This window comes from Rhinolophus sinicus, linkage group LG09 (assembly GCF_036562045.2).
Source record: "Rhinolophus sinicus isolate RSC01 linkage group LG09, ASM3656204v1, whole genome shotgun sequence".
NCBI classification, from domain to species: Eukaryota; Metazoa; Chordata; class Mammalia; order Chiroptera; family Rhinolophidae; genus Rhinolophus; species Rhinolophus sinicus.
In genome coordinates, this window is record NC_133758.1 from 48,584,155 (window position 1) to 48,608,794 (window position 24,640).

The window sequence follows — 24,640 nt, forward strand, 5'->3', positions numbered from 1 at the left end:
GAACTATGTATAATAATTCCTTGGCTAAGCTGAAAGATGGGAATTATTTCACTAAAGAGTGCTATTTCATTCATTGACTGATTCATCAATTCACATATTCATTCATTCAACAAATATACCTTATTGATTGCCTACTCTGCAAAACATTATGGGCTCTGGGATATAATGACAAAAATATGACACCAGCCTGTCCAATAGCTTACAATTTAGGGAAAGACCTAATCTGTTGGAAAATAGTGATACAATCCTGGGTTAGCAGATAGTCTCATCACAAAGCTGCTGCATATTTGGGCTCAGTGGGAAAAACCACTCTGATCTAATAGCTACGTGTGACGTGGGCACAGAAGTGGAGCATGTACACAGCACACAGTTCTGGCTGACTATGCTTTAACTACATGGTGGAATGAGATTATTCCTACAACGGAAGTAATTTTCACAGGAGGGCAGAAGGATGGGTTACTTTGGATTAGGAATAATTGAGAATGCTTCCTGGGGGTAGGTAGAGGGTTTTTAAGGCTTTCCAGACTGGACAGACAGGAGCAGAGGCAAAGTAAGAGTGCAGAACAAGCTGGAATAAGTGGGCCACTGGGTCTTGGAAGTGAAAAAGTATTAGGTGACCAAAACAGATCAATGAGAAGCTGTTGTAGTCAGTGCCTTACACCTGAAGGCGTTTGAGAAGGGGAGGGCCCATGTTTTAGGAAAATCACTCTACCAGTACTTTTAAGAAGGGGAGGATTTAAGAGAAAGTTGATTGAAAACAATCTCTCTCAAGGAAGGATTACCACCAGGGAGCAAGAGATGGTGATGGAAGAACAAAGACAGTAGCCTTGGGAACAGATGGAAAGGTTGGCAGACATTTTGAGAGAGAAATGACAGATTTGATAATCCATTGGAGGGAGGAGTCAGAGTAACTCCAGGGTGTCTAAAAAGTGGATGTACTTGCACAAGAGAAAGAGGAAGGCTGCTGAAGTTGGCATGAGGGAGCCCTTCTGCAGTGTTGGACATCTTGAGGCAGAGCTATGGTCAAAATATTTTCAAGGAACTACCTTGCAGGTATTTAAAATTGTGAGTCTGTAATTCAGAAAAAAAAAAAAAAAAAAGGAAAAGCCAAGGAGCAATTCCATGCCCAGAAAAAGTTTCACCACTGTAATTCCTTCTGGTAATTCCAAAATTCAAAAGCTGTAGAAAGTACACATTTTTGAAAAAGCTGGGTGTCAAAACTTACTTGGTGATAAACCTGACCTGAATCAATATGAGGCTAATAATAGACTTTATTTATCCCACTTAGGGTCAATTCTTTTTGCTAAATAAATAGTCTGTTTGAATACAGGGTACTGTCCCAAATTGTACTGGATGGAGGGTATTCTGTGTTAAATGGTAGGTGCCTGCACCAATTAACTTTTAAAATTAAAAAAAATATTTGAAATTCTGAAATGTATCTGGTCCCAAGGTATTAGATGAGGCATTTTGAACATGTATCAATACTTATCCTAGTTCTTTATTTCACATTTTAAGAAAGTGTTAGTTTTTATGTATTTGGCATTAAACACAGTAGGTAGGTAAACAGATGCCTCTTTGTATCAAAAAGTTTTGGAAAATGAAGCATTCTTTGTAGTGCCTTTTCCATACACTGATGCTTGGTAAGTTTTTTTCATTCGTGAAATTGAGATACCACCTATCCCACAGAGTTGTTTAAAGAGCTAATGTACAAGATCCAACACATAATGAGTATTTTGATAAACGTTAGTCATTATTATCCCACCCTTTAATCAACACATGTTTTCCAAAAAGCATTTTGGATGAAAAATTTTCTTCTTTCCCAATCTCTGAAAGTGCTGTGAAAACAAATGTCTCCCTTGATGAATGTGAAGTAGAGAGAGAACCGCATTTCTGGAGAACCTAGCATGTAATTGGTGCTTTTAACCTTATGAGAAGAATATTATAATATTTTCCCCATTTCACAGATGGAAAAACAGATTCTGAGATGCTAAGTAGCATGACTTGGGTCACCCCTCAATAAGGGGTAAACTAACTTTTCTTCCCACTCCACCTAGCGCCCAGGGGAGTGTAAAAGGCCGCAGGTAAAATACCTTGTCAGAGTGTGAAAGACCTAGCCAGTGTAGGCCTCTTTCTGACCAGCCCCTTTAGCCCCCCCAAAAAATAAACAACAAAAAACAAATAAAGACCTTTGAAATAACATTCATTCAGCCCATAATCATCCAATCTAATTTTCAGACCAGCTGAAAGCCATGCCTGTTAATTTGATCAGGACTGGGAGGAGGAAAGGCATGTGGGAGTGAGGTCAGAGTCTGGTGGTTGTGGCATTGCTGGTGAGGGAAGGACTTGCTCTACTCACTGTGATAGGGAATTACTGCCTGAAAGGAAATCAAGTTTATTGTAACCTAAGTACACAGCAACGTAATCCAGTTCTTCAATTTTTGATGTAGATTCTTTAAATGAGTGTCACATTTTCTTCCTTTCTTCCCCAGACAACACTCTTTAGACCTGGCCCCTCTCCTTCTCAGCCAGGGCTCCCAAGGCACGGTTTCCTTCTCTCCTTGCAGCCAGGCAAGAAATGTTCCTAGCTATCGGATAAGCCTCGGGTTTGAAGTGAGGGGAAGTTGGGGCGGAGGGGGGGAGGGGGGGAGTGAGAAAAGGGAAAGAAGCAAAGCAAGAAAAACTTTATTAGAGCAGCTAGTCAGAGCCCTGATGGGATCCCGGCCGGTTTCCAGTTTCCTCGAAACAGGGATCCCACCCTACCGCCTGTTCTTATCGCCCGACCCCCCCCCCCCCCAACTCCCTTCCTCGGAGCTCCTGGGCGTGTTTTTCAATCTATGCTAATAGGGCTGCCCCGCGGGCGGGGCTGCCTTCCCCTGACAGCAGGGAGAGAGCCCCTAGAAGCAGGACGGGCCCTGCTTCCCCGCTGGTGACAGGGTCCCGGTGCGCTGGTCCATGCTGGTCCCCGCCTTTGTTCTCGGGCCGAAGCCGAGACATGGGCGGCTGACGATGGAAGTGGAGGACTCAGGCGGCGTGGTGCTGACCGCCTACCACTCGTACGCTCGCTCCCAGCCGCCCAGCTCCGAGCCGCGCTGCGCTCCCCGGGCCACCGCCAGCCACCCGGGCAGCAGGTACCGAGAGCCGCTCTGAAGGGAGCAGGGGTTTCCTGGGCTTGAGGGTTTCATCTTGCAGCTGGGTTTTCTGCCAGGGAATATGACCACCATCACTCGATTGTTGTTTCAAGTTTTGGTGGACTGCATGAGTGAGCCTACTGTTCTTTGTATTGTCTTTGATTGGAAGTGGGAAGTGCAGGAAGTCTCATCCCCGAGGCTTTGGCTAGCAGAGGTTAGCAGCGGAGTTGTGTTCTTGATACAATTTGGTGATAAGGGTCATATGCCTCACTTCTGCCATATTCACTCTTTGAAGTATTGGAGAATTTTTTAAAAAATCATTTAAGATGAAACTAGCAGAAAGTGAAAAAAATTCAATACATTATCCTAAATCCACAGTACTATCAAGAGCTTCTTTAGTAACTCCATGCCACCTGAGCTAGAGTGAATCTTAAGAAAGTAAATTTCAGTAGACTTTTAAAAACAATTTTATCTCTAGATTAAAAAAAAATCCTTTCAATTGTATAAATACATTGGTATCATTTTGTTATTGCTAATGTTGACTCTATTCTGTAAATGGAATTATAACTCATTTCCTTTGGGTCAAGGAAAGGAAATCTCACCAAGTGCCTTTTAGATTAATAAATCAGGGATCTATGTATCTATGTTAAATTATTCTTTCAGTGTCAAGGCCAATGAGATTTCCATAGCTAGCTAAACCAACTTCTTAGGAAGTTTTCATCGGTAGACAAAAACATTGCACAAATACATGAGATGGTTTGATATTTGACACAAATTTAGCCGAAGTTTTATTTGTTTAAATGTAGCTATTTGGCTGCTATGGATCCATTGATGAGTGGTTTTCTTTCCAAGTGAGTAGTTTGAGTGGTGTGCTTTTTTGCATGTTTATTTTCAGTCATTTATTTTTTTTCTCATACTTTTATCTTCAGTATATGACAATGATTACTTGTTTCCTAATTTAATTGACTTGTGAGGCTTTCAACAGATTGTGACTTTTATTTCAAGGAATATCCTTTTGGCTACTATCCATGAGAAGAACAAAGTGCATTGGCATGAGATCTGTTCTGGGCTTGGCTAACAGAGAAAATATTGTTTATATTGTTTCTTCCAAAAAGAGCAGATTGAGTGAAATCTAATTTTTATATAAATACCATGATAAAATAATATTTTTCTTCCAACTTTAGGGGCTGTACACATTATTTTAAAGGCTACTTGAAGATACAAACTTGCATTGGTTTTTAGGGTGTTTTCTAAGCATAATCACTGACTAGCATTACTCAGATAATGAGTAACTAAATAGATATAATTGACTTGATGAGAAGCAGGGGCCAGGGCTGTGAATTTTTAGATGGTCCTCATATTGCTGTCCAGTTTGTAACTCCCAGCAGCTGTCTAGGAGCAGTCGCCAAATTCTGCCATTCAGGCTATTTGAAACTGCATCCGTTTCCAAAGCTAACTAGAGAAGTTCCATTAACTCAGCATGTGGTCTTGTGGAATGAAAATCTACAGAGCAGAAGAGTTGCCTGTCATACCTAGTGTTTTACCATACGGTTGCCAATTAGATTTATGTTGTTCCAAGTTTGCATTTTTGGTAACTGCCCTCTGTAGGGACCTTTGTGCCACTCACCCCTCGGATGCAGGAGGTAGATGACACCCTAACCCCCCTTGTCTCCTGCAATTAAATCATGAGAGAGTAGCTTAATTCCTTGGTTCCCAGTAACAGCAATCAAAAAGAGGTTCCTGTGTTTAGTGGAGCCAGAGGACACCATCAATCATGAGTCTGATAACAGAAATAATCAGGCCCGAGTTATTAACCTTTGACTCACTAACTACTGATCAATATTTCCTTTCAGGCTAAGGAGCAAGATCGTATTGTTCTACTTATGAAGAAAGCACTCTCTCTTTCAAGAATACCCTTTCTTTCAAATTGCTTACATGTGTGTAACATATTTGAGGAGTAGTGACCAGTGTGGCACTAGGAAGCATGGACTATTGTATCTGACTGTCTAAGTTTCATTCTTTAGCTCTGGGTAGCATGGGTTCAAGTCAAAGCAAATCATCTTAATTTCCAATTTCCAAACCTCCACTCTATTTTAACTTTATGTGCTGCTGAGTTTTTTTTGTTTTGTTTTGTTTTTCTGCCTGTTTCTCCCACTAAAATATTATCTCACTCTCTATTCCCCTCCCCTGCTCACCCATCCCCTCCTGCTATTCTCTTCTCTTCACTATTGTATCCCAAGTGCCTAGAGCAGTGTCCAGCACATTGTAGTGGTTAGCTAAATATTTGTTGAATAAATTGATGAATTCCTATCAAGATTATAAAATGGCCAAGATAAAACATCAGGACTTTTAAAAGCAGAAGGACACCTTTTTGGACCTTCTATATGCCAGCTCACATTAGGCATTAGGGAAAAAAAGGTGAATGAGACCAAGTCCCTGCCATGAGAATATGTCTATTTACCTTTCAGACCAATAGGACTTTTAGAGAAAGATTGAAATAAGCGGCAACATTTTAAAATCAAGAGGCTTCAGATATAAGTCTGAACTGCTAGTTTACCATTAAAAAAAAAGGAAGGAAGGAAGGAAATTAAAGGATGCAGCAACTGAGGCCCCTGCTGCTGCCTGCCTACACTGGCTGAAGCTGAGTAGTGGCTGCTCTATTCCACGCTTTTCCCTGTTACTCTTCAACACTGAAGCTGGGTACTCATTGCAATTTATTTTGAGACCTGCCCATTTTATTTTATTAAAGTAAGTAGGAGTAGAAAGTGTACTTTCCAGTTACTCAGGTCTGGGGTCAGATTGCCAGACTCCACACATCACCTACACCCTTTACTGCCATGTGGCCTTGGGCAACTTGTTTCAGCTGCTTAGAATAGTGCCTGACACCAGGGAACAATCGGATAGTTGCTAGCTGTGTTATTACTGTTAGCACTTTTAATCATGGTTGTTGTTGATGCAAAGAGGAGAGTAAAACATTTTTGGTACCTATTCCCAAAGCTTATTCATGCAGCAGAGACTCAAGAGTCCTAAGTGTTTGTTGGGAGGAGGAAAAGTAATTCCTTTTTTTCATAAAAATTGTATCCTTTGCATTTTATTCTGCAAAGAAAAAACAGTGAAGGATTATAAATTCTCAGTTCTGTTAAAACAATCGGTTGGTACTGTTTAGAATCATGTGATTTTTATAGAGGCTAACTTTGTAGACCCTTATTCAGAATCCAGAATGAAAATGTTGACACACAAAGTAACATCACTTACAAAGTGAAAGGTAGCTGAAGCTAAAGCTGGATATTTTGTTTTTCAAAGATTTTCTAAGTGATATACAAATAATATGTACAACATTTTTGGTGAATGTATCGTATTAAATGGCCATGAGTATTTCTGATCTTTATCTCATTATGCCGTAAACTTCCTGAGAGAGGACAAAAATAGAAGAGGAAAAGAACCAACTCTTCCTCAAAAACAAATACAGAAGTTAACCAAGGTTACCCTAGGAATTCTAATTGTACAACAATGTTGAAACTTTTGTAAAGCGGATATTGTTTCCTAATATCATAACTATTCATTATAATGAGAATGATGCGATTAAAATGGAATTAATGATGATTAGAGAGTAAACATTTTATTTTGTGGAAATGAGTAAATTTAGCAATTGTTAATGACATATTCATTGGTACTTTCCTGGATTGAAATTAATTAAAAAGACATTTATTTCAAGGTGCCAACTCTTTTTTATTAAGCATTTATGTAGGTTTATGTGAGTTTATGGATGTCCACCAAATTTGGGGGCACAGGAGTTACACTTTTTCTAGAGGATTCAGAAATAATAATGGAAATAGGATTCTTAAGAGAGATTAAGATATTTATAGGTCATTCCTTATGTTGTGGTTGAAATCAGAGTTAGTGTCTCTGGTTTCTTTTTACAGTGGGGTCCCTGCTGAGTGTAGGTGCCTCCATATGTAGAGCTGTTGGAAAACATCTGGTATATTTCCTTTGATCATGTCATTTTTTGGCTAAACATTTGGCCAGTTGCTTTGTCCATTTTTAACGTGCTCAGCTCTCCCTGATCATTAATCCTTCATGTATCCACAGAAATTCAGAGAATTTACAGTGTTATAGAATGACTTTCATGTGGATAAAGATGGATAATTTTTTCTTAAGTTTTATTTTGATGTAATATTAGACTTAGGGAAAACTTGCAAAAGTAGTACAAAGAGTTGTGTGTAACCTTCACTTACCTTCCCCTAATGTTAACATTTTGTATAACTACAGTTCCATTATCAAAACTGCAAAATTAATACTGGTACAATACTATTACTAAACTATAGACTTTATCCTGGTTTTACCAGTTTTTCCACTAAGCATTGGCATTTTTCTGTTGTAGAATTGAATCTGGGATCCCACACTGAATTTAGTCATGCCTCCCAGACCTCCTCCCATCTCTGACAGTCTGTCCCTGTCTTTTATGAACTTGGTACTTTTGGAGTGCTTATTGGTTGTTTTGTAGGAAGTCCCTCAATTTGGATTGGTCTGATATCTTCTCATGATTAAATTGAAGTTATGCATTTTGGGTGAAAATTCTGCAGAATGATATCGGGTCCTCCTCAGTACATCATATTGGGGTACATGATCTCGGTATGTCTCAATAATATTAATGTGAATTAGCTTTGACCACCTGGTGAAGGCGGTGTCTGCCAGGTTTCCCTGCTGCAAAACTACTATTTTCCCGTCTAATTAATATTATTGTGGGGGAGGTACTTGGTAACCATGAAATATCCTGGTTTTCCTCAAACTTTCATCTAATTTTAGCATCCATTTATGGGTCTTGCCAATAAAATTTATTACCATGGTGTTCAAATGGCGATTCTATTTTCTCAAGCCTTCTGAATTGACTTATCTTACATACTATAAAATCCACATTCTGTATTCTTTTTGATTTTATCTTTTTTACCTCCTTCAACTTTAAAAAGTCAACCAAATATAAAAGGGCATCAAATAGTCATTTAACCTACTGTTCTTTCCACAGTTTTGGCACAAAGTACAATAAAATAGTTTCAATTTACCTGGTCTGAGTTCATGAAACCTATAAAAATAAATTCCCTAATTTTCAATGTTTCATGATTTTTTTGGAAGCAAAATTTTATTACAGGATTAAGAGAAAAATAGAAAGCTGCTAAGTTAAATTCTGTGTTAAGAGAGGGTAGTTGTTAAATCTCACCTTGCTGAAGACTATTACTGAGGCTTTTTATTTTCTTAGAACTAACCATGTTTCTACCTGATGGAAAACATTTTTCCCTTAGCAGTGTTCCTAAGATGTTACTTGAACATTTGCAAATGTGTCCTGACTAAAGCAACATTCTATTTGCATACAATCAAAATTTCTTCTCATTCTATCCTTAAACCAAACTATTTCATTTCTGAAGTAATTTCCATTTCCTGTTTTCTCAATGTTTGGTCTCTAGATATCACTTGCAGCAAAGAATAAAAGTAAAATGTTGTATAGCAAAGCAGAAGAAGGGAATAAAATGTTTCTTGGAAGAAAATTTTGGAAATGAAGTTTATCCAGTGAAGCAATAGACTTTGTTTTTTAGCCGCTTTGGATTAAAATATAAAGTCAAACATGTCCTTAAATAGTATAGAAATGAACCTTGCTTTAATGACTCTGATTATTAAGACAATATAATTTATAGTGCTTCAGGAAAGGCACCTATTGAGATGTGTAAGTTTGTTTGCCTTAATAGTAAATAGTTTATATTGGTGTATTGTTTTGTTTCTTACATAATTTAAATATTTATTGTTGTTATTTTCCTCCTTATTTTCCAGCAGCCTTGAAAGCCTTTGGCAATATTGTCTGTTCTTTCTAATATTGTTATTTTCAACATGCTTTATAATTTGCTCTTGATTAATCAAGCTTGTTAGATCTGTGTAAAGAAAATGCTGTTCAAAAGACTAAAATGTATAATTTAACAAAAGATTTTGATAGTGTTTATTTCGGTTTCTTTGAGTTTTTTGGTGTGCTTGCTTGCTTTCAGTTTCTTGCTGTGTTCTGGTTACTTGAATTAATGATTTTTATATACTGTATCATTCTTCATCACGTGAAGTTTCATGTGTCCATTTCTTTGTGATTATTAGAGGATGTGCATAAAAACAGAATAATGAAATTGCTTAATTCTTTGAACTGGGAACTAAAGAAAGCAGTAAATTGTTTTACTCTATTCATCTCCTTAAATATCTGGGGTTTATGACACATTCTTTGAGTATCAGATGTGTTAAATCACTCTTCAATAAATGAATATTGTTGATAAAACTATCCATTTGACAGGCATTAAGTGCCAAGTAATTCCAAGGCTGGGAGAACATATTCTAAGTATTATTTAGAGAACCAGCTGAGGTGTCTCATGTTACTCTTAAAAACTAATTAAACCTATGCATTCCGTTTCTGATCCCTTAGATGAACAGATGATGACAGCATACAAACACACAACACAAAGGACAGGAAGCAGAAACTGGAAACCAAAGACAGAGTAGTATGTAGTAGTTTTTAAATTGTCAAACACCTGAGATTAATTTGTACTATTTTAGTAATTCTAAGTTGTGGTGCTGATTATCTTTTATGAATAACACATAAATCTTTGTCTTTATTTGTACATCTATAATGTATAGGGAAGATAATTCCTTTGAAATTTCCTGTTCAATATTCATTTATGAAAATCAACTTAGAAAACACTGGCCAGTGCATTTGCCTTTCTACTAAGGTCCATCAATGGATTTGTATTTTTAGTTCTGTAGAGAAACCTGACAGGTATTTAGAAAAAATGTTAAAGGTACTGAAAAGAATTCTAACTAGTAATAGGTTATTTGATCTCTTTCCTGCCCACATTTCCCAACTTCATTACCACACTGAAAAAATCACACAGTAGCCAAAGTTAACATGTCAATGGTTGGAACTATACCCATATTTAAGTGGCAGGAGATGAAAAGTAAAACCAAAGAGAATAAACATAGTGGAAGAAGGACTAAACTTTTCTGAAAATTTTCTTGACAATAGTAACCAGAAGAGTTTTCACCTGCCATAACAATGATCATTTGGTAATTAATCATGCACTGTCTGTGGTGTCAACTCTTAAAAAAAAAAAAAGCCTAGCTTTATTGATGGCTTACTGAGCTTGACATACATTATCTCATTTAATCCTTACAACAATCCTATGACATAGGAAGAAACTGAGGCACAGAGAAGTAGCCTGAGATCACACAGTGAGGTAGTGATAGAGCCAGGAGTCCCACCCAGGCCTTCCAAAACTTTTGCTTTTTAAACCCGTTATTTAAATCTTGAAACATTTGTAATATATTTTGGATCTAGTATTCTTCTTCCTGAATTTGATTGTTTACTGAGAACAGGGACAGTATGATTGTATCCCACTTAGCAACGAGCAATAGCAACTTTCATGCAGTAGATGTTATAAAAGCTCCGTTTTGATTTAGTCTTTCCTTTTGTAATCATTTCTATTTTGTTTTACTAGAATAAGCATGGAGTGGGTTAAATATGAATAGATTTCAATAGCTTATTTGAGAAATTTTGTTATCACTCGATGGTATTTTTTAAAACTTTGAAAGCTGCATTCTTACCCTTCATGCAATCTTATTTAGGCAACAATATTTTAACATAGGCAAAAAGTTCTAGAGGAATCATTCCTCTAGACCAAGAAAGTGAGATCTAAGCAGTCTGTAACTTCCTGAGGAGGGAATCTTCTGAAATCTTCCTGAGGAGGGAGTCTGAAATCTTCCTGTGGATTTTTTTGTTTTGTTTTTGAAGAATTGGTGGGAGGGCAGTTTTTAATTCTTTAATCCTCATAATCCTTAGGTTCATGTTCTTAGTAACTAGCTCTTAGAAGTTTTCATTTTAGTTTTATTAATTGCTTTCTTTAGCTACTAAGATAGATTTCTGTGGTTAAAAATAATTTTTCACTTTGTTCCTTGCAATATAATTTATAACGTAAGCATTTTTAATACAAGTTGAGAAAACAGTCCATAAGAATTAATGAAGCCTTCCTGTTTTGTTTCCCAATATTCAGTCAAGTTTTCACCATATCTTGATTTGAAGCCAGCTGAGAGACCAAGCCAGGTCCTAGGCCATGCGCTTGTGAAGATCAATTGTATTCTAAATCTTGCTCAAAAATTTAGGGAACGATAAGAGAGGTTGTGGCAATCCAGACCCATGAGCCACCCCTAGTCTCCCATAAACCCGAGCACAGTCCTTATCCATCAGTGATCTCAGAGCCATGGATAATGCTGAACCTAGGGCTTCAAGGGTTATCTTTTTAGAAAACAAATCCAGGGCCCATCATAGTCTGGACTTGAATCTTTAGGAGAGGTCAAAATCAGAATGGCCTCCAGGCTCTGGGCACTTGTGTTTATTTTTTAAGGTAGTCATTTTGATAAACTTTGGTTCTTAGGACATCAAAGCTACAGAGATTGGACAGTCAGTTAAGTTATATATAAACAGTATGGTCTGGACTGCTCTGCTAACTGCAATGTATTTAGAAGTCTTCTCTAACTATTCTTAACCAGCCAAGTTGTTCAGAGTGTGTTACTAATAGGAACTAAGCATCATGAAAGATCAGTCATGAGTGAGGAACAATCTCTGTGGTGCAACTGGGAAGCAAAGTATGGGAAAGTTTCTCGCTGAGAGGCTCAGAAGGAATAGCCAGCTTGTTGAGCCAGGCTCTCAATTCCTTCTGCTGACCCTTGGTCACCAGCTCCCATTACCAGGGGACTGAGGTCCACAGCATGGTCCAGTGTGTTCTGGGAGCAGTGAGACCCAACAGCGAGGAAATCATGCAGAAGGGGAAAACTGGCTTCTTAACTGGGAAACATTAAGAATGTAGAACTAGAGAAAAGATGGTGATGATTATGAGAATGGCATTTCCTTAGCTTCCTTTCAAACACTGTTACAGCTACCCGTGCACGTTATCTCGCTAACTGTAACGTGGAAAGTCTCAAAAAACACTTGCTGCAACTTTTCATTGGCATCTTAAAGAAAAACATTTGCTAACCTCAATAGAGAAAGCAATTAAATGGGAAAAAAACGCTGACTGTAAGTTTCTGCAGATTCTGTTTTGAAAAACAGAGGGTGCCTGGCCCCTGTGATTTTTAACATACCAAAGCTTAACTTCTCTCCCTCCTCATTTATAAAGCTCAGTCATTACAAGGTTGATTTGGCAACTGTGTTTGTAAAATCTGAGTTGTGCTTAGTTGCAGAAAGCTCCACTCTAGAGAACTCCCACTTCTTCCAGTTGCTGGAAGTATGTAATTGGAAAAAGCAAGCCAGGCTCTGCCTGTTTAAAGCTGTGTCATCCTTTGTGGGGCAATGAGTCAACACCAGCTAAAACAACATGAGCCATTGCTTAGAAGAAACCCAAATGAAGCTGATTTTGATTATATCAATCCTAAACAAACATGATAGTCCTTTTATCCAGACTGTAAAAAAGTTCTTGTTGTGGAAGTTAAAGAAATTAGTACCAATTCATTTTAGAGTTCATGGAAGTACTTTACTACTCTAAAGACTTTTTTTTTTTTAAAATATTTTATTGGGGAAGGGGAACAGGACTTTATTGGGGAACAGTGTGTTCTTTCAGGATTTTTTTCCAAGTCAAATTGTGTCCTTTCAATCGTAGTTGTGGAGGGCACAGTTCAGCTCCAGGTCCAGTTGACTGTTGTTAGTTGCAGGGGGCGCAGCCCACCGTCCCTTGCAGGAGTCGAACCAGCAACTTTGTGTTTGTGGGAGTCAAACTGGCAACCTTGTGGTTGAAAGCCCACTGGCCCATGTGGGAATTCAACCGGCAGCCTTTGGCGTTATGAGCACGGAGCTCCAACCGCCTGAGCCACCAGGCTGGCCCTGAAGACTTTTTTATGTGTCATAAGAAGGAACTCACTTCAGTCAACCATACTTTACCCTAGTTTATTCTCTCTTCTACTCCCCACCCCCATCCTGATCATACTGGATTCAAATCGTTATTATTTTAATCTGGTTTCAGCAATATTGGGTTAAAATCCATAAAATAAAAATTGTGATTTTATAAGTGTTAGCTCATTCTGTCCCAGGATCCCCCAGTCTCTTTATTTCTCTAGAGTATAAAAGATGGTTTTAAGGAGGATCGTGACTGGGGGGAGAGAAATAATTTAGAAGGCTAATGCCATTGTTCAAGTAAAGGTGGTAGGGCCTATACTAAGGTCGTGGGGATATGGATGAAAGGAAGTACTGGATTCTGTGGGGAAATCAAACAATGAAGTTGGTTTGATTTCTTGATTAAGTGCATACTAGGGACCAGGAAAAAATAATTTGGATTTCTGTTTTGGAGTGATATTAATTGAAATTGAGAATTCTGCTAGATGAGCAGATTGTGGATGGGGAGATAAGTTTAGCGTGTGAAATTCTGAGCTAAGTGTATATGCCCACAGGATAGTTGGCTACACAAGTTTGAAACTTGGTGGAGAGGGCAAGGCTGAGAGTTCCTAACTATTTATTCAAGGGGACTTGAGCATTTGGAAGATAGTTAAACCTGGGACTGAGTGAGATCTGGCAGGAGAACATGGAATGTCTGTAGAGACAGTGGTAGAACAAAGATAGAAACCTGGAGCAGGAGCAGTGCCACGCAGGCAATGGCAGAGCATTGAGAGCCTCTGACAGAGGCCAAAAGGATACGAGCGTTCCGGAGGCCAAGGCATTGGATTCAGAATGAGTGGACAACCACATTAAGAGTAGCTAAATGACCAATAAGGTGAAGACCACTGGATTGTAGTGTGGGTAGCAAGAAAGAGCTTTGCTAGAGTGTGTCTAATGGAGTTGTAGAGGTGGAAGCCAGTTTGCTGCAGATTGAAGAATGAATGTGAGGTAAGGAAACAGAGGCAGCAAGTAGACTTCTTGAGAAAACTTAGCTTTTGGGGAGATGAAGAATGAAAAGGCAGACTGAAGGGGGGAGCTTTTAAAATTTACCAGTAAGAGCTATAAATCTGGTAAAAGTCAAAGAAACGTAGCATTTATAAAATGCAAGACTTAAGCACATTTAGTGTCCTACTTAAAAATCTACTGATAATAACATTCTTGTATATAAGATGAAACTTCATCCCTAGCCCCACAATAGTATGTGAGCACTGTTAGGACAAGAACATTGTTTGTTTTCTTCATTGCTGAATCCTTAACTACCTTCTCCCTCCCCCATCAAAGGGCATGGCACTTAGTAGAGGCTTAACAAATGGTTGCTGAATGAACACAGTGGAGGCTGAAATGTAGAATGAGACCTCTCATTGGGTTGGGAAGCTCTCAGGGACGTCTTCCAAAATCTGAGCATTGCTTTTTTTGGGAAGTCTTCCCTGACCCTCCCACCTCAACCCAGGTTGGTCACTTCCATCTTTGTGCCTTCTCTACCTCATACATTCCTCTAGTATTGCACTTATTTCACTACTTATTAGCAGCACTGTACTTGTATAATTGACTTCTCCAAAGACCAGGAGTTTGTTGAGGCCCAAGACTGTGTTTTATTCATCTCAGTAGCCCTAACATAATCCAATACCAGGTACATATATTCTTATTGAGTAAGTGAACAATTAATTCATTAAATAGTAGTGAAGATAATAATCCAATTAAATATATGATATTTTTATAATTTGCTATGATTTTGACCCTAGAAGTAGTAGAAATCTTGGATTGGTATTCTGTTAGGGGATATATTGTTCTGACCTTACATACTACCTGCTTTCCCAGAATCCACTAAATTAGCCTCTATTTATAGGATTTATTTATTTATAGGATTATATACACTCTTGGTAATATGCTATGAAGTGAAGAATAATTAATAAAAATTAAAACTGGCAACAATTATAAATGAGCATGCCTTGACATGTGAAACTAAGAGCAGCATGGATAACTAATAGAAGGCAAATATATCCTTAATTGTTCTAAAGATTAAATTTTGCTCATTAAAGCAAGAAGAATTTAAACTTCAACTCTCACAATAAAAGTGAATTTGAACAAACATCTGTTGAGCGGCTGTATGCCATACACTGTATCAGGTTCCAGGGCACAAAGATGGTTAATAATCAGTCCATTGATGAGAATAGATGGACTCATTAACAGGCGATTTCAGCTTCATCTGAAGTTTGGCTCCTTGAGGGCAGAAACAATCTCTCTCTTTCTGTATCCCTAGCATTAGCCCAGAGTGCACACTCAGTATTGGAATGGTTGGAAAAAATGATTCAGGAAAAATGCACGAGTTGCTCTGGGAGAGCAGAGAAGGTATTATATAACTAACATTCAGGGCTCAGGTTGGTGAGTGAGAGGGGGTTAAGAAAAACTCCGGGAGTCAATAACTAAGTTAAGTCTTACATTGCTAGTAGAGGGAGTGAGAGTGGGAGGAGAGTTTCTGGTAGGAGAACCAGTCTGAGTCAAAGGGACTTTAGCATGCAGCCACAGGTGCTGGTATGGCTGAGGCCAGGTCACGTGAGACTATAAGGGAGTGTAAAGACCACTTACTGTGCACTTGGGTAAAATGATTGGGGTCAGACTGAACTCAGATTAGCCCAGTTTCTTCATTTGGATAATGAAGGGATTCCATTAGTAGTCTCTTCTAACACTTAAATTCTACTTTTATCTTTATTAAGTTGGAAATAAAGATAATTGGATAATCCTAGATTTTAACCAAAACATGGTTTCAGACCTGTACTAATTTTATAAAAACACCTTTCCTCTTCTAACTTAACTTAGCTTATTTAATTGATCTCTTGGGTCCGTATGCTGTCTGTGCAGTAAGCATAAATTGTCTAGTTTTAGTGTCTTCAATTACCCTAAGTACAGTTTGGTTTACTTCAATCAAGTTACCCAAGTCAGGATAATATATCGGTATAATGGTTGTTCTTTCAGCTTTTCTGTGGAAAATATATACCTGTCCAATAAGCAGAAATGATTTTTATTTTTTATATGATTGTTAATTTGTATCCCAATAATACGAATATTGGGTACTGTTTAAAAATTCCACAACATTTTATTTTTTGTTACAATTTAAAGAGAGCATTCATTGATAATTTATTTTTTGAAAGATAAATTTTATATCATATATGCTAGATTTAATACTTCTATTAGTAATGGTACAAAACTAGAATAAATTTAAATAAAGTAGAGAAACGTGTGAATATGTGTTGAATATTTTCTCTGTATTTTTTAATAACCCAAACACACACAGATACAATTTAAGGAAAATAATCTGTTTCACTTGTTTCCTCATTTTCTGCTTTTGAGTTTTACCTGAAAGACTAGGTCCCAAAACTGAGATATCTGAAGACATATTGCAAGCATGTGCCTCTGAAGGAAATGGGTGCCAGGCTTAATAGGAAATACCCCTCTTTCTCCAATCTTCTCCTCTTGCTTTCACCTCACCCCCTTATCCATAATGGATCAAAAATTATATAATGACAGTGATCCTAAAGATCAAGATTTCTGAAGGTATATCCCCAAACAAAGGGAAAAAATCTTTTATTTAGTGATAATAATTACTAAATAAATTTAAAAATTGAGGTATACTTAAATACAGTAAAATGCACAGTTAAGTGTTTAGTTAGCTTGCTTTTACCCATGTAACTACCATCCGAAACAAGATATAGAATACTTTCATCACCCCAGAAATTGTCTTTTTCTTCAATTAGCCCCTTCATGCTAGTTTCTGACTTCTGTCACCAGAGATTAGTATTACCTATTCTTAGAAGTCATGTAAACACATTAATACAGTAGATGTTATTTTGTGTCAGCCTTCCTTTATTCAGAGTAATGGTGTTTGAAATTCAAACATACCATTTCATCAGAGACCAAGAGTGGTAAAATGTATGTAGACCCTTGGGGTGGTTTTACTTTATTAATGTACCTGTTTGCCATCTACTGTCCAATAGGTATTGGCTGTTGCACATATGAGGGGCTAGGCAAGGGAGCAGGTCTAGATAAAATCCATTAAACTGTTAGAATCTAAAGGCTCATCTCCCAGTGGTGGACCCAGGCAAAAATAGGATGTAAAAAGATTTATTTTTGGTGTCTGCTCAATTTGTTTTGACTGCTGGAGCCCTTGCCTTTTCCCTGTAGCGTACCAGGTAGTGATTGTTTGATTCTTGCCAAGGGGACGATCTCCTTAATACTTAAGGTGTTTTGCCTTTCCAAAGCATTGCATAATTTTTAAATCTCTAATGGTGATATTCCAGAGAACAGAGAATTCTTTAGGCAGGAAGTCACACGTCTCAATGAATATGATTTAGACCAGGGACTGGCAAAATTTTTCTGCAAAAGGCCAGTGGTTTGGGCTCTGCTGGCCATATAGTCTCTGTTGTAACCCTGCTATTGTTAGCATGAAAGCAACAATAGATAAACCTATAGACATAACTGTGTTATATAATAAAACTTTATTTACAAAAACAGGTGATGGGCTGGATGTGGTCTTTGGGCCCTAGAACTCAGTCCCCTGATGTAGACAGCTTGCTATTCTTCCTACTCACAAGGCTTGCATAGTAAGCTTATCGTAGCAAAATACAGAGAATTCGTTCTCTAGAATACATAAAGCTGAAAGGAACTGAAGGTTACACCTGTTACCACCTCTCATTTTTCATTCAGGACTCTACATCTCAGAGCAGTAATTTTTAAGGTCACAAAGAGTCAGTGGACGAGCCTAGGCTATTCAGAACTCTCAAGTCTTTAACTAGGGTTTTTGCCCTATTCAGATTGTGACGGATATGAGTCAGAGTACCTCAAATATACTATCAGATTGATATTTGGGAAAAGTATCTTAGCTCATATATTTTAAAGGAATGAGAGAGAGAGAGAAGAGAGATTGAGAGAGAGAAACATAAACAAGGAATTCAGGTGGTAGCATTCTAGAAACTGGACCAAGAGTTGGCCAAGAAAGAATGGGAGTTAGACATTTAGCAAACAGATTAATTAATGAAAATAAACAGTATATTGAACACTTTATCCAAATAATTGTACTGTTTAGCATTATAAGTATGTGAGAGAAATAAATAAAAATTTTAACTGTGAAAATAGAGACCTTTAGATTCTCTGTCAGTCAGTTCCTTCATCCATTTATTCTTTTTAAATTTTTCTTTTTAGCAAACATTCATTGAGTGTCTTCTCTTGAGGGCACTGTGAAGGATTGAAGCTAAACAAGGTGGAGTTCGTGTGCCTAAGAACTTACACAGGAACCCATGATAGTTTGGAATCATGTCTTGTTTAGCTTTGTAGTCTCTGGAGAGAACACAGGGTTTGCTTCATAGAAGAAATGATATTTGAGTTGGGCATGTGTGATGTGGGTGTATTGGTGTATGGATAGAGTGTGGGGCAAAGAGAGGGTGGAAGAACGGGCCAACAATTCAGCGTGAATGTATTGAGGATTGGTAAGGGAAGTAGTAAGAGATCCTATACACATATTTGCAAGATTTTATTTGTGAGGTAGGGTTGACTCAACAAACAAGTTGTCAAAGAGATATCAATTATTCCAGCCAAAGCAATGAAATTAGATTAATAAAAATATCTCACTTTGGGTCTTCGACTCTTTATGGATACCATATGGTGTCTTGAAGTGTAAAGCATTAATTTTTAAAGAATCAGACTCAAGCAAAAACTTAATTTTTCTGGAACTCTGAAAGAGTTTATGATCTCCGTACCCCCCAAAAAAATCATGTAACTGATACAAACTAGCTTACACGTTGGGAGTAGCTGGCTTAATAGTAATCATAAGCATATATTGGAATCCTAGTGGGTCAGCCTAAGTCCCAGTCTTCAGACTTCACATTTAGCAGAGACATACCAGTACATAGCTCTAACCCTCAGTTAACACAGCCTGCTGTTTCATGATACAGCTGCGTATGGTGGATGACAGAATTTTCCTACTGCGTGCACCAAAGCAATAGAAGGCAGGCAGAGGGAGAGGAGTTTAGCTCGACATTAATGAAACCTTGACCCCTTAGGCATTTTGGTAATTCCATGAAGGCAAGAATGTTACTAATAACAGATTTTGGAGGTCATCTTAAACTTGGTCAGCTGCAGCTAAGCCGATGGCTGCTGGTGTTATGGAATGCACACATATTTGTTTTGGGAAAGTGGTGAAAGAGATTCAGTTACAGGTTTTTCCGCCTTCCTTCCTGGAATGGCGCCACCCCTAGAATAGAATTCTCCACATACCCAAGCGTGATTGGATCTCAAATTCAGCAAGTATTCAATTAAATGATTCATTTACTGCATCGGTTCTTATTTTGGAATTGTTTTACATTTAGGATATCTTTTTAAATTTTTTTTCTGGCATTAGGATGAAAGTATTTAAAGCCAAATTACAAATTATATTGTCAAAATTGTTTGATGAGCTATTGAAGCAAGGTAACTTTTCACGAACCGAATGTGTATGGCAGATACTGTATATTAATTTGGAATTTACATTCATTACTCAGAGATATGCAAATGGAAGCAAAAAGTGATGTATTTTATGTTTTCTTGTTAACTCCTAGCTTGGGGACCTGAGTTGTATTTTTATACACTGAAATACATAGGGTTTTTTTGTTTGTTTGTTTTTTTATCATATAGTTCTTAGCTTTTTCAAATCATAGAACTCTTTGAGAATCTACTACAAGCTTTAGGTTCCTATGAAAAGTATACATACATAGAGGGTGCAAAAAAATGTATACACCCTTTAAGAAAGGAAAAAACTGTATTAATTATAATACTCAATATATACCGATAACAAAAGATGAATACAAGTCACGTTTGACTTCTGCAATTACAAGAGGTGCTCAAAGTGGTTACCATCAGCGTCCAGACACTTCTGATTATGGTGAACTACTGCTTGAGTAACGTTGACCAAAGTGACCACTTGTATACATTTTTTTGACATCCCCCCCCCCCCCCCAGTATATGTTATACAAATTTGCATGCATTTTCAGGTGATTCATGGACTACAGGTTAAGAGGATTTTGTCAAATTAGTATTTAAAATTTCTTTTTCTTCCTTTATTTTTTTCCATTCAGCGTATCTTTACATTTATAGCTATCCTGACCATATTATGTACCTGGAGAAAACTCTTAGAGTATTGACTGTTTCCCTAGTACCTAGAGATTAGCTTTGAACAATTGTGGGACAAATTCAGTATAAAAATACCACATGGCTAACTTAGGGACAGGCTGTTAGAATGCCTGCTGTATGAGAGGCTGCCATTCTGTGTTTTGTCCCTGTAGTCAGGACACTTCGACGTGGCTTTGCCATAATGGGCTACATCTGTGGCTTGGGCATTTCTGGCTGATGTGAGAAAGCTGACAGGGCAGAGTCTGGCAAAGCCCTGAGCTCACAAGATAATATCTGTATGAATAGGACATTTCTGTTCTCAGAAGTGAAAAATGTTGGCAAGCAACATTGAACAAGATTAAGGTGCAAGAAGGTACTGAGTTTTAGCCACTTCTCAAGGAAGGTGTAGAGGAAGCAGAACCATTCCAGTATTTCACAGATGAGGGGTGGGAATTGTATAATTGTTGTCTAATAGGAAGATAAGGGAAATTAATCCCCCCGCCCCCCTTTTTTTCTTTTCCCCTGACACCCATAGTCCATGGCCCATTTCCTTACTGGGATTCTGCATGGTGTTTCTAGTACTTTCCTTAGATCCCCATGCAGGTGTGTGATATGCACATGACACCACTAGTCTCTAGTATTGTGTGCTAGGGCAAAGAGAAAAATGTTTGTTGATGCAAATGAGGCATTTCTGAGATTAAGGTTAAAGCTTCTAGCACATCTCTGATCAATATTATCATAACAATATGAGGCAAAAATGTGTACACTAAAAGTCAGTCTGAGCAAACTGACCCGATCCATTTGTACATTATCCACTCACTAGGCTACAGTGCACTGAAAACAGAGATTTAAGAAAGGTTAGCTAAAGTCACGGGTAACAAATTAGTGGCATATCTTTATAGGAAAGTTAGAAATAAAAGCCAAACAAGTATTATTGGACTGTCTCCTGCAAACATTCCTGGTAGCATTGTCTGACAAGTTTTCTAGACTAGACAGCTATTTCTCCTTCCCCAGGGATTTGTATCCTGCCTTGATCCCATACAGCCTGTTTATCAATCAGTTCATAGGATATTCAAGGTCCCTTGGGTCCCTAGAAAACATCTAGCCTTATTTTTTCATTATCTTATTCTTCACTTTAGACATTAAGCAACTCAAGCTTCTAATGTTCTAACATTTCTATATTATTAAGATTTTATTGGGGAAGGGGAACAGGACTTTATTGGGGAAAAGTGTGTACTTCCGGTACTTTTTCCAAGTCAAGTTGTCCTTTTAATCTTAGTTGTGGAGGGCGCAGCTCAGCTCCAGGTCCAGTTGCTGTTGTTAGCTGCAGAGGGGGCAACCCACCATCCCTTGTGGGAGTCGAACTGGCAACCTTGTGGTTGAAAACCTGCGCACCAACCAACTGAGCCATCTGGCCACCCGGGAGCTGAGCGGCAGCTTATTGACTTTGTTCTAGTTGCAGAGTTGCAGCTTACTGGTCCATGTGGGAATCGAACCAGCAGCCCTGTTTCCCAGAGATCGCGCTCAAACCAACTGAGCCACCTGTCCGCCCCTATATTATTTTTTTAATGGGAAAGACTTATTATATCTTCTCATATCGTTGTCTTGTCATTGTAACATGTGGCAACATAACATAACATTTCTCTATCCACAGACTGTCAAATGGTGTTATGTAACCAAACATGGGTTTCCTGGGGATGTTTGGCATCCGTAGAGTTCAGACTGCACTCCTTCTCAGGCCTTGAAGTAGAAGGCATATTTAGAGCAGTATGATCAGTCTGCCCTCTGAAAAGGAGTGTTTTAACTTTAGACGACATAATTATTTTGCATTGACATGTTATTCTCAAGTAGTATATTCTCAAGAAAGATATATTCTCAAGGATATACGCTTCGTACATTCAAAGTTCAGTGAGGACCTCAGGAAGGTAAAAGTGATATCTTCAAAATGCTATCTCTCTCTCTCTCTCTCTCTCTCTCTTTCTCTCTCTCTCTCTATCTCTCTCTATCTCCCTCCCTCCCTCCTTACGTACCTACCTATCGTTCTATCTTTTCCAGTTTTTTGAGATATAATTGACCTATACTATATAACTTTAAGGTATACAGCAAAATGATTTGACTTAGATATAATGTGAAATAATTGCTGAAATAAGTTTAGTTAACATCCATCATCTTATTCAGTTCTCTTTTTCTGTGTTCCTTCTTATGTCTCCTCGACTTTTCCTTTTGGAGAAGGGAACTTAAACTCACCATGCCCTTGAAGATACCCTGCCCTCACTCGTCTCTGGGTCTGTATACACAATAATAAACGCTGACATTTATTTAGTGCTTCCTCTAAAGCCAGCAGGAGTCCAAGTGCATTGTGAATGTTAAAGCCCCCAGGGTTTTACTCCTAGGAGGTAGGTACTGCTTCTCACTTTACATTTTTGGAAACACAGAGGGTAAGTAATTTGCCCAAGTGCAATACAATAGCCTCGCTTCAAAACCCATACTGCTGTTTCCTTTAATAAAAAAATATGGTAAAATATACGTAACATACAGAGCCTATCCTTCTTAACCACCACATTCTGCCCCCTTTCTACACATCCTACTTCCCTTGCCTGAAGAGCCAGTCTCCACCTTATTTATTTATTTTTTTTTCATCTCCCACCCCCCACCCCCCGCCCCCCTTAAGTCTCCACCTTATTAAGTCCTGTTGTCCTTGGGGATTGGATCACAGCTTACATTGCCTAGAAAGCCTTCCCTAATACCTTTTCCTCTTTTCCAGTCTGGCTCAAGTTTATCTCCTTTGAGATCCCAATGAACCCTGGGCCAATGATAACTATGATGTTATTCTGTAGCTGCCTCCTGCCCCTACACTGGACTACAGCTCCCTAAGAGCAGAAGCCATGATTTATCTTTATGATCTCAGTGCCCAGTAACATGCTCAATAAATGTTTATGGCATGAAAAGGAGGGAAGAATGCATGAATTCTCTTTTCCAAAATTGAAAAACAAATTTTCTTTTCCAAATCTGATTCTGTTTAAAATGTATCACAAAAGACAGTTTCTTACAATAAGAAATAGAAAAAGAAACACTAAAGAAACACAGGGAAATGCTAATCAGGGTCAGGTTCCACACGGTCAGTTGCTTATATTTCACTTTGTCAGATTTTATCTCTTGTAAAGAAAAAAAAAAAAATCACTGGGAGGTGAAAGAGAAAGGAAATGCTTTTGTTTTTCAAACTGTATAACTAGAGTTTCCATGACCTCATTGTGAGGCAATCCCTCTTCTTGGAGATAATATGTCTCCTGTTAAAGTGTAGCATCTAATTTAGGGTTCAAACTCAGGATGATTCATAGGCTATCAGAGACTGTAATTTTAAAGACTGGAAAATGATGGCCATGAGGAATATACATAGAAATTGAGATTGTTGGGGCTAGAGCATAGAAAAGCCAAGTGAGCTATGCCAACTGATTCAACAAGAAGAAATATCATCCAACTTGTGGGCACACACATACTCTGTGGGGTGTCTGGCGTATCTACTGGGTGTTCCATCCCCAGATGCCACTGCCAGATCCAGTAAGAGCAGCGGCAGCAGCATTATAGATTACAAAATGCTATAGTACTACCTTTCTGTAACTCTGTAAACCATGTTTGCTATTTAATTTTCCTTCCTGATTTTAGTTTGATTTCCTGTCCTTGAAATTCTCTAGGGTCGTGAAGTTAATTGGCAATTGCTAAGACAAGAAGGCAATTTTCCTATTATAAGAAGCAAAGTCCCTTCTATTTTGAAGACATGCCTACAAAACTTTAAAAAAATTCCAGGCATCTGGGAAATTGAACTTCATAAGATGGTGCTTAATTAGAAAGGAAGCAGAGCTACATTTGTAAAACAGACCAATTTGATTATATTTTAACTATTAAATAGATTAATTTTCAGGGTGGTCATTCTTTACTATATGCATTTAATTGACATTAAATTATATTAAGAATTCACCCTTGGTAGACTAATAAGATTTCTATTCAGCCATGCTTTTTATTAATCCTCATTACTATTCTTGGAAGGAAAACATGAGTGGGGCCAAATGGAGTTCTTTCTCCTAGTGAGTTAAACAACCACAGTTTCTGGAATTGTTTTAAAAGAATGTGAGCATTATCGTAAATTATTGGGTCTTCAGACCCAAATTCAAACAGTGAAGTAGAACAGACCCTCCTACCTATTCTGATTGCATCACCAGTGTCACAAGTCAATCAAGGACTAATGTTTAATTTTAAAATTTCCTTATGCGCTTTCTCTGCATCCTCTCTTGTTAACTCGGTCTCTTGGTCTCTCACAAACTTGTCTTCATTTGAGGATATTTGTGTCTTTAGTTAACACAGACCTCATACAGTATAACAAAGGTTCCAGGCTCAGCAAAACCAATTGCTAAATCCACTTCAGCCACTGCACAAAGAG

General features: G+C 38.0%; 1 protein-coding gene across 5 annotated transcripts in view; it reads left to right on the forward strand.

The window, feature by feature from the left end:
• Positions 1 to 2,858: 2,858 nt before the first annotated feature.
• The window catches only part of ARHGAP28 (Rho GTPase activating protein 28), a 177,935-nt gene continuing 156,153 nt past the window's right edge, over positions 2,859 to 24,640 (forward strand). For 2 of the 5 annotated variants that reach the window (XM_074340329.1, XM_074340334.1), the window contains exon 1: positions 2,996 to 3,128. Coding sequence is in view for 3 of the 5 variants with exons in the window: in XM_019755792.2 (XP_019611351.2) it covers positions 2,953 to 3,128 (176 nt within the window). In the remaining 2 variants the exon portion in view is untranslated. Of the gene's footprint in view, positions 3,129 to 24,640 lie in introns of all 5 variants that reach the window. The other 3 variants (XM_019755792.2, XM_019755795.2, XM_019755796.2) reach the window with 3 other exon arrangements.